This window comes from Amblyomma americanum, chromosome 9, assembly GCF_052857255.1.
Source record: "Amblyomma americanum isolate KBUSLIRL-KWMA chromosome 9, ASM5285725v1, whole genome shotgun sequence".
Classification (NCBI taxonomy): Eukaryota; Metazoa; Arthropoda; class Arachnida; order Ixodida; family Ixodidae; genus Amblyomma; species Amblyomma americanum.
Window position 1 is genome coordinate 35,199,559 of NC_135505.1, and position 10,769 is coordinate 35,210,327.

At 44.8% G+C, this 10,769-nt stretch overlaps 1 protein-coding gene and 1 long non-coding RNA gene across 10 annotated transcripts in view; one reads left to right on the forward strand and one right to left on the reverse strand.

Annotated features, from left to right (window-relative positions):
* Positions 1 to 10,769, reverse strand: part of LOC144105750 (arylsulfatase B-like) — a 121,832-nt gene that overhangs the window by 93,159 nt on the left and 17,904 nt on the right. Inside the window, exon 1 of one of the 7 annotated variants that reach the window (XM_077638861.1) lies at positions 2,898 to 3,155. The exons of the other annotated variants lie outside the window; for them this stretch is intronic. Coding sequence (XP_077494987.1) covers positions 2,898 to 2,944 — 47 coding nt within the window. The 5' untranslated portion in view covers positions 2,945 to 3,155. Of the gene's footprint in view, positions 1 to 2,897; positions 3,156 to 10,769 lie in introns of those variants that run through there. 7 annotated transcript variants of the gene reach the window in all.
* The window catches only part of LOC144105751 (uncharacterized), a 79,506-nt gene that overhangs the window by 18,399 nt on the left and 50,338 nt on the right, over positions 1 to 10,769 (forward strand). The gene's annotated exons all lie outside the window — the stretch shown is intronic.

A 10,769-nucleotide genomic window follows, 5' to 3' on the forward strand; every position in this document is an offset into this window, starting at 1 on the left:
AGAGGCACACTTTTTTTTGGCGCACCCATAGTGCTTATTCACGCCATCTGAGTGCTCTAATATATATTAGCTCCAATGCTGTGTCCAAGCAGAAGTGAATTTGATCATGGTTCTTTCGTTTCCTGTGGAGGAGCTCCGACGGCTCTAGTCGTGGCGTTTCGCCGGTCATAAAGGAGCCGACATTTATCCAGATGACGAAGTATATTTACAGAACACACAAAAGGGTAACCGTCAATTTAAATGAGCAAAGTAGCAAAGAGGTTTACACTAACTGTAACACAAACCCAAAATAATCTCGCACAAAGAAACAGGGAAATATAAGCTGCGTACATTTCCTTCCACCGATACCTCCACGGTTGTCGCCTTGGTCATAGACGTGAAACATACGGGAGCCAGACATGTTAGCTAATTAATTACTTTAGCACCGATGGCCGCGATGGGGGAAGCCGCCGTGATGCGGCGGGGTCGAGGCGCGTCAGGTAGGGGAGAAGCTGTTGGAATGCCACAAAGAAGGGGGAAGTCTTGCATACCTCGCTGGTCTCGCAGCTCCTACGGCGAAGACCACGACACGCTGTTTGGAAAGGGGCAGCGGACCCGTTAGGACACAGGCGATTGTCAATAGGTGCCTTTCGTAATGCTTCGCGCGCGCTCATTCCTTGGTGCTAGCGACGTACCCGCTTTCACTGTGCAAGAAAGACAGCCCCGTCATAGCGCAGCCGTTAAACCGATAATGACATTGGTATGCGCCACTCGTATTAATATGTCTGCACGGGCCATGCGGGCAGACAGCTTCGAGAAAGCTCTGCAAAGGCCTGAGCGATACGGTGAACTCAGACGAATGTAATAAAAGCCATGCCAATAAGGCCGTAAACAAGGCGCGGCCTTATACGACACGTGCAGTGCACCAGCTAGTTAGTCTAGACGGAGATCACTTAAGAAAGGAATGTTATCAGCCAAGTACGTACATATCTCTAATCGTTCAGAATGGGGTGTCGCGTTTATCGCGGCCCATGCGGCTTACGGCAGCACATCTTAGGCGCAAAGTGGAACAATTTCAGAGCCAGTTGGGAACGACAGGTTTCCCACAGAGATTTTGAAATGGATTTCACCGGCCCTTTGCCGTTCGGATTCTGCGTGGGCCATTGTCAGCTGGAGGCTTCTGGAGCGCATAAATGAGTGATGTTGAGCGGTGCATCTGGAGCTTCAGGTGAAACAGCTGAAGTGTGTGGAGCTTATGGAGCGCGAACATGGCGTTATACTGAAGTGGGTGCAGGCTTGTAGGTGAGACATGCATTTCCTACAGTAGGTTCACGGAGTGGCAGCCGCCAGAGGGAGCTTCCTTATTGTGAATGCCTTAAAGTGGCAGGGGAGCAAACACTCCTTGGCTTGGTATACCTGTGGACAGGAGCTAACGCCAAAGAGGAAAACAGGAAAATGTTAGAATGTATTGCAAGCGACATTGATGAGCTAGGAGGACAGGGCGAGATAATTATATTAGGCGACATGAACGCCCATAGTGAAGACCTGGATGGGCACACAGATTAAACAGGAAGCATGCTGCAGGACATGTGTGACAGGCATGATTTAGTTTTATGCAACAGTACCGAGAAGTGTGAAGGGCTCATAACATGGGAGGCAGGGAGTCTGCACTCGACGATAGATTAGCACTAATGTCACAGAGGATGTATAATAGATTAGGGGTAATGAGCGTAGATGAACGTGGTTCCAGAAGTCCAGGTAGTGACCACAAGCGTATCAAGTTGAGTTTCAGAAGAGAAACCAAAGTAGGACTGAAGTGAGATGAACATTCAGAGGGGAATTTTTACTCAGAAAAGCAATTGGAAGCAGCAGCCAAACAAATTGCGAAAGTAATTTTTGAGGATAGTGAAACAGAATGGACTTATACCAAATTAACTCGATTACTGGAGCTAGAGCAAGCAAATATCTGGACAGCAGGGGGGGGGAAATCGGCAATTATCGGTTAAGAAAAAGGTTAAAGAAACAAAGAGAGCTCTGTGGAAAACAGGGATGCTGACGAAATAAACACTGGGAACATACAAGATATTTAAGCAGGAAATTGCCAAATAAATATCTATGATAATTGTAAGGGAAGCTCTTTGTTGTTTGAGGCCAGGACAGGAGTTTTGCGGACTAAGACATATAGAGTCAGGTACCACGAGATAGACACGTTGTGCGTTGCGTGCGGAGAGGAGGAGGAAACGGCTGAACACTAGATACTTTTCGGTAAAGGGCTTCACCCTACAGTGGAAAGCAGCGGGGCTGACTTACCCAAGTCATTGGGGTTTAAGGACAGTGAAGGGAAAGTATATTTTAAGTGGGTAGAAGTAACCAAGCCAAGGTTATCTGATTGGTGGCTTAAATCAAGACAAGAGTAAAATTTCCGAAGTCATGGCTGGGTGGCTTGAACCACCGCCCGATTTAAAGGGTTCAGCCTTATCCATCTATGCTTCACACACACACGCACATGCACACGCACACACACACACACACGCACGCACGCATACGCGCACACGCACACACACGCACGCAAACGCACACACACATATATACACACACACACCACTGAATTTGATGGAAAGATGACTTAACTTCTGAGGCAGTAAAAAGAAAGTTGCCAAAGCCGTGTTTCTTACAGAACACTGCTGCTCTGAATTTATGAACGACAGATTTAGTTCAGAGATGAAGCTGGAATTTTACCGGGGCTACTACCGTAGTACACGGGAGAACAATGATTTTTTCTCATCAGGAGAGCGAAAACGGCTGTACAGAAAGACAGAACAAGAACATTGTGTGGAAAAGCAATACTGCACCTGTGGTAGATTACAGTCTCCGCGATAGATTCATACTGCGGGTTAGTAGGCTTAGCGGTTACTCACCTGGACACGTGGTTGAGTTGGGAATGTGGCTGCTGTCGCCGGAACATTCCTGCCCTACACACCGAGAACGCCACTTTCCGGTGTTTGCTCTAGTCAATGCGCATGGCCGCCGAGAGAGCGCCTCTGTTGGTTGAAGCCGCTCCGCACAGCGAAATCCGTGTCACTCTGCGCAAAGCACGTGTGTCTAGCGTGCTTCCCGCTTATAAAGCTTACCGACTGGTGTACTGCGCATGCTCCGTCTTTTGCCGTGCGGGTTCGTCGGGCGCCTATGTGCAGAGGGAAGCCCGCTTGCCCAGAGCGCGCGAGCGTCGGGCTACGCCGAAGATGGCGTTAAACCTTATCGCAATTGCTTTGTTCGGTTCACTGCATTTGTGCTTTTATCATTCGTGTTGCTATGGGATGGGGCTTGTGCGCGATGAATAGGTGTGAAAAACTCTATAATGAATAAAATTTCATATGCTTTTCGCCGTCGAAATCTGCTCGAGTGCGTATTTACATTCCCAGTTTCGTAGGAAGGAATAATGTAAGGATTATCAGAATTTGCAATGAGGTGCATAGTTTTACTGCCAGGATCGATTATAGATTGTTTCTGTGAACCTGTAGCACCACAGCACCGCATTACAGATGGTGCACGTCGGTGACTAAGTAGAAAGGGCTAGTGCACACAGCGCAAGCGCCGCAGTAAACGTCTCAGTTCAATGCTGAACACTGCCGCGAGTGTTGTGCTCCTCCTGCAGCTTCGACAATCCATTGCATGGGAAAATGCATACAGAGGATTGCTAGATTTATTTCCGAGCACTGTTACTTCGCAGCTACTGCTTATTGGCTTGCAGGCAGATGACTAAGAATTGAAAAGACCCTGACAGAAATTCGCATTCAAGGTTTTACCCTTTCCCTGCAGCGTTATTCAAAATCAGAGAAAAACTAGATTGCGTCATTTTAGGACCGCATATTAGGTGTTTATAGCGAGACATTTAGGCTTCTTTTGTGGGTCCCGAGGCCTCAATAATTTGGTCTTCTGGTGAGTGTTGTTTAGGCTCTTCGCCTGTGATCATCAGTCCAACAGTGATTTCCGTGAAACTCGGTTGGAAATAAATATGCCATGAGTGCGGTCAACCCACTGTCACCGACAGTGACGGGGAAGTTTTGGTGGAGAGAGATTCAACTGTGACCAGGGAAACTCAAGGCTAACCCACCGTGGAAAGTTCACAAGATTTGAATCTAGCTGGTTATTACAGCGCAAGTCTGTTTCCTCTTATCATGCAGAAAGAATGCGCAGAAACACCGGAGAGAACAGCAAAAGCGACGAAGGAAGAACCGGTCAGTATCTTTAGAAAACAGAAAACTAACAGTTGTTTCGATTCATTTGAAACTGCGTGAAAATCGTAGACTTAATGAACATGAAGACATCAGGAGCTTTGAAAACAGCGCAAAGGCTCGAGTTTTTATGATGTCAACATTACGCAGTGCGTGGCATGTGACTCTTGAATGAATCGTGATGCATGACACTTGCTACATCGCCCTCCATGCATAATCACTCAGCCATTCGCTAGAACGGTGCAAATTAGGCAAAATATTCAGAATTTCTCGAACGTTGCCACGAACGCTAGAGCAAGCGAAGACAGCGTGAAGTCAGCGTAGAGACAGCGTTAGTTACACTTTCTTGATGCAGAGTGAATAGTGTTGGATGGGGGTTCGGGGTCGCTGCTGCTGCTTGACAGAACCGCGGTCAAGTCGGCGCCCTTTCCCGCCACCAGTACAGGAGTCCCGTCGAGCGAAGGATGTGGGTGATGGGTGGAAAATTACTAGTGGGTTTATTGACATTATTTCACATTGTCGAAAGCAAACCGGAGAGTCTCTCGGCCACACTCAACGCCGAGTTACATAGGGCTCTCATTGCACAAAGAGCCTGTAGGTAGAGGACGGCCTCGCCCAGGAGGGGGCGGCCTGAATGTTCACTTTCGCGCACAATCTCGTGCTTTCTGTCATTTCTGGACACCCCCTTGTCACGTGTTTGATCTTCAGAGTGAGGAGAATGCAGATAAAGTCATGTAGTCTGTGGTATGTCAACATGTATTATTCCATGGCCAGCTAATGGCCGACTTATGTTGCCGAAAGCTGTGCCCTATTCCTTTCTCTTAACGTAACACCCATTATTTTCCTTCCCACATCTCGCTGCGTTGTCCTCATTTTAAATGGAACCATTTACTTTAGCGTCCAATTCTCTACCCATACTTTAGCGTCCAATTCTCTACCCCATACCTTAGCACATATCTATGACATCGGAAAGTTTAATGTGACTTCCCGCGACCCTCGCATCGTCGTGTCAGTTTGGCTGCGCGGTGCTGCGCGTTGAAAAAGTGCCGTTCAGAATAGACTTGCAGCCGCATTACCTCGCTTGTTGACCGTTTCGCGTGGTGGAGGCCTCCACAAGAGGCGTATCTTCAAGCAACGACACGAAGAACTGCGGGAGGATATACAGGGTGCGTAGATGGCGCCTTCTAAGACCACGCAGATGCCCAGCTATCTCTTCACAGACCTGCACCGTAAGATCAAATGCGGTCTGTTTTAACACTGTACTTGATTCGGAGAGAAAGGCAATAAAGGCAAAGCTGAAAACGCACTACGCGGCACCTGTGTCCACACACCGCAGGCGCACAGCTTCCGATGCTGCACCGGCACTGCCCCAGTGCATTGCCTAAGTAATGCCACGTAGACAATGTGTGGATTTCCGGCTGGAGAGAACAACTGAACAGGCTGAAAACTGTTCAAGTTGCACTGAGTTCGCCCAATCCATTCGCGCTGAGTGCCTTCTGCACTAAATGTTCAAAAATTTGATCCCATGACAAGGAGCAATTAACATTGAAGGTGAGTGTCACTATAAGAAAGCGGTACTAAATACGTCCGTGTGTCAGGGTGATGCGGAATGCTCAATATGCAGTGCATGACGCCGTCCAAGCTGTGATGTGCAGGCAACTTTCACTGCGTCGGGGTCCAAACCTCATGAAAGGTGCACAGGTAGCTGCTTGAAGAACAACCCTCGCTATTTTTATCGCGGTGAAGCGCTGTTTTTGTAGCGTTGGCAGTCATTTCCCTTGCATTCGTCGTGATAAATTCGACCGTCGCAATAGAGCTGTCGAGCACAGGCACGCAGCAGCTGCTGTTGTTCGTCGCTTGCGTCCGACCTTGTCTCACTTCCAGTATTATTTTTTTAGCTAGCTGCGTGGTATTACAGGCAACGCACGAGAGCCGCAAAATTGAGACAATTGACAGAAATAGAGGCCCGCGCTAGAAACGATGTTTAAGGTATGAAAAAGCGCTTATAACTGAAATCTATGATAAAAAATATGCTGTAGAAAGAGTGCTCGAAAGTCCACATGACAAGTAATCTGTAAATGCAACGAACATGGTGTTCTGGTTTGTAAAGCACTGGCAACAGGCCTCGCTAAAAAAAAGAAACTTTTCATGCAATGCGTGCCATAATATTTAATTTCAACCTCAATTCTCACCTTGATCAGGCGATCTTTGTTTATGTGCATTCGTGATGTTGCTATGCGTTTTGTACGGATAAGCTGGCAATGTGCAGTTTTTTTATTCTGTCTCGCTTAAACTACTCCGACTCCTTCAAACCGCTTTGGTTAGAGTATACTGAAAGGAATTTACAGAAGTGTAGGCAATGAGAGTATAGTTTTAACAGCGTCAGACACATGGCTGCATTGTCTAATGCGATCATGGAGCCATTGCTGCACTTGTAATCAACAAATAAAGGCTAGATTTCCTAATGCATTCAAATAAACAGCTTGAGTGGATGCATGTATATAAAATACGGAACGAATTCATTCACTAGGTACGTTGCAGTTTTCTGCGTGTCATTTTAACAGCGCTATGGCTTCAAGATCCCGCTCGACGATAATAACCGTCACCGGCGTTGCCGTCGCTGAAAAACCCTGATTGGTCGAGAAGTTTCTCACGTACAAAGGCAGTTTTGCTTAAAAGGTAACAATATGTAATGAATCATCGAGCCGCTGCCCTTTCTGTCGAAAGCCGGGTTGGTACCTTGGCACCACTGAGTAACGTTAGTGGAGTGAGATAAATGGAGAACCTCAATCGAGCACCTTACACCGCACAATAGGAAAATTAAATTACAGGAACATTTAGTTGGAGTCACTAGTTAAAGTAACCAATTATATTGACGATTATCCGTAATAAAGAAGTATATGATGGCCGCAAGTTGCATCAGGGCACCCCCAAGCGAGAGTAGGGACCCTTTTGAATCTTTAGCATCATGCCCTTGAGATGAATTTCAGTGTTCCCCAAATTTTTTCCGGCGTGATAGTCTTTTTTGTGAGATAAAATTCTACTCCATATATAGCGAGGTATAATTGAGCATATGCTCTTATTAAAGTAATGAAATATAAAGATTGATCGGTAGGAACTTTTTTGATTTGCAGGAATTTTGTTTTGGAACTTTCTTCAATACAAACGCACATACCAACGGCAGCAAAGCTCTAAAAATGAGCCTGTTTTCCTGAACAACGCTGGAACTAATATTAGATCAGCAGTATTACTAATATTACTAGCATTAGTACTGGTTGCAGAGGGAGCACATCTTTTGGCACTGCCCCAAAGACGCACCGCCCGAAGAACTACTGACGCTTGTCGGCTAGGAAAAGTTGTAGATGGTGCTGGCCAGTTCTGATGCGTAAGCTCAAGTCCTGATCGCAGCAAGAGCCCGAAAGGGCCATTTAGTGGGGTCGAGAGAACCCATCACTCGCAGTGTCGATAACAAAGTTTTGACGGACTGCTGCTATTATTCTAACAAACTAACGTGGTCTTTAAAATATATAACAATAACGACACTGAATGAATGGTACCTGTTGAGAACTCGGCCGAAATAGGGGTCTTATTCATATATTTGTTACAGGACCAGTTTCCTGACAGGGTGGTGCCAAACGACTTCCGAATTTTGTGGCATTTAAATTCTAATATTTTACTTCGGAAAGATGCTGGAGGTATCACAATAGCAAAATAATAAGAGAGCGTAATCAAAATTGAATAGTAAGGTTACCCTGTGAAATAAACTGTGAAAGAACGCGATATGGCTTCAATACCCGAATCTTTTTTGCTAATTTCTGAAGAGGAAAAAACATGCTTTCCATTTCTAAATTTCAATTCCCGCTCTGCCAAGTCAGAAGCCGATGAGTTGGATCTGTTTTCACAGACCTAAACTAAGATATTTTTATGTTCCTACTGTGAAGAACATACAGTATTACAAAGAGACAGAAATGTTCATACCGCCATCATAATCTCATTTCATTTTGTTACACATAATGACAAACGTGATAATGGCATGCGGTTGTATTGTGTCAGCCCTATGATTACCTTGAATGCGCCGTAGAGATGATTATGAAGTCTTTACAATCAATAATGACATTTACATGCTCGCGAGATTTGTAGGCAATCCTTATCGTCTTAGGTTTCGTCTTTTTTATCCCCGTAGGTACACATTTTTGAACACATGTTTATGGCCAATTTCCGTAGCTTACTTCCTAAACATGATGTGACGAAATCAATGATGCACGCACGTGAAGCTTATATTGCTCTACTGAAACCTGGCTGACAGGAGACGTACCAAGTACTGAACTATTGTTCCCAAGGCATTTTTCAATATTCTGTAAAGATAGACTGAATTCGAGAGGAAGAGGCGTCATGGTCGCGGTAAACCGCAATTATCAGCCGTCTCTGTTTCCTCTAGACACGCGTCTTGAACTGCTTTTTTGACGGTACGGTTTAGGGGTATCACTTACATAATCGGTGTTTGTTATCGGCCACCTGACGGTTCGTCAAATTTTGTTCGCTCTTTTCACTGGACCATTGAGTGCATATTTAACAACTTCCCGAATTGCATCCTTACTTTAGGAGGAGATTTCAACTGCCCTGCTATTGAATGGCGTACATCATTTGGAAATTTCCATGGTAGCCTGTCTCACGCTTCCAATTTTCGCAGTACTCTTGACTTGTTCAATTTAACTCAGCTGGTGCATGAGCCAACACGTGGGCAACATATCTTGGATTTGATCTTCACTAATCAGCCTCACAAAAGAGAAGTACACGTGTTAGAATGTGTAAGCGACCATAGCTTTGTACCCTGTTTACACCCGATACTGGCTCACACAAAAACAGCCGCTAAAAATATATCTTGAAGTACGCTAGAGCTGACTACGACAAAATGAGCCGAATGCTGGCTGACTTCGGAACCGAATTACATCATAACTTCGAGGAAAGCAGCACAAATTAAAACTGGTTAATGTTTCACGACAGGTTGAAAGAAATTGAAGAAGTCTGCGTGCCAAAACTTCAGATCACGACAAGAGTTGATGCTCCCTGGTTGACGAAGAAAATCAGAAAGCATCTGAACAGAAAAAGAAGGGCATACAGAAAGGCTACTCAGGCTAACGCACACCGTGATTGGCAAAGGTATAAGGAACTATCATCTGTTTCGGAAAAAAGTATAACAGAAGCAAAGGATTGCTTTTTAATCATACGCTTCCGAACCTGTTAAAAACGAACACCAAAAAATTCTGGCGTGTTGTCAATCCTAAAGATTCAAGTGAGTTAATAACACTAAATGATGTAAATAGAATTTTGGTCCCCATAGAAGCAAGTGCGGAACATCTAAACAGTAATTTCCGCTTAGTATTTACAGACGAGGCACCTATTTCCGAGCACGTTCAGCTTCCCGTTCTATTCATTGCTTATCATTCTAATCCTATCACTATCCCAACAGATGGGGTTCTTCGTGTGATTGATAGGCTTCTATTAAATTCTAGCTCTGGTCATGATGTCCTGATGGCTTAAGTACAAAGCTTCCAAACCTGACTTCTCACGTGTCAGCATTATTGTTATCACTTTTATACCAGCAGTCTCTGAACAGTAGCTGTGTCCCAGACGATTGGCGAACTGCACTCATTGTACCAATATTTAAGTCAGGAGATATTACAAATCCCAACAACTACCGACCAATTTCTCTTGCTTCAGAGTGCTGCAAGCTACTGGAACACATAATATTTACCCACATCATGCAACACCTTAATGCAAATGACACGCTACTTGAAAATCAGCATGGTTTTCGGTACCGGCATTCACGTCAAACACAATTATTTGAATTAGTAACGGATCTTCATTGTAAAATCCACCGCGCTTTGTACACTGACGCAATTCTTATTGATTTCTGGAAAGCCTTCAATCGGGTAGCCCACAAGCGCCTCATCAAAAAGGTGTATAACTTGCAGCTTGATCATGGGACTACAAAGTGGTTTGAAGAATTTTTTGATAACAGGCAGCAATCTGTATCAGATAATGACATCATATCTGAAACTAAACATGTTAAGGTGTAGCTCAAGGATCCGTCTTAGGCCCACTTCTATTTTTAATTTATATAAATGACATCGTTTCAGACATTAGCTCCTCCATACGTTTTTTTTGCTGAGGATTGTATCATCTATAGGGAAATAGCTAATCCTAACGACGTCGTTGCCTTGCAAATAGATCTAGATAGGTTAAGTACTTGGTTCAGTGTATGGCAGATGGAAATAAACACCGATAAAACCAAACAATTTGAAATACTTCGGTGTTGTTCTTTCCCCGAATCTAAATGGCACAGCCACATAGAGTATATCATTAGCAAATCTTTGAAGAAATTAGGCCTTCTTAAATGTCGTCCATCTCTAGCTAACCCTCACACCAAACTGCTGGCCTACACATCTCTAGTTCGGGCATCATTGGAATATTGTTCGGTAGTATGGCATCCCCACCAAGGAAACTTATCCAGCTCAATAGAATCAGTGCAAAATAAGGCAGCACGCTTTATTC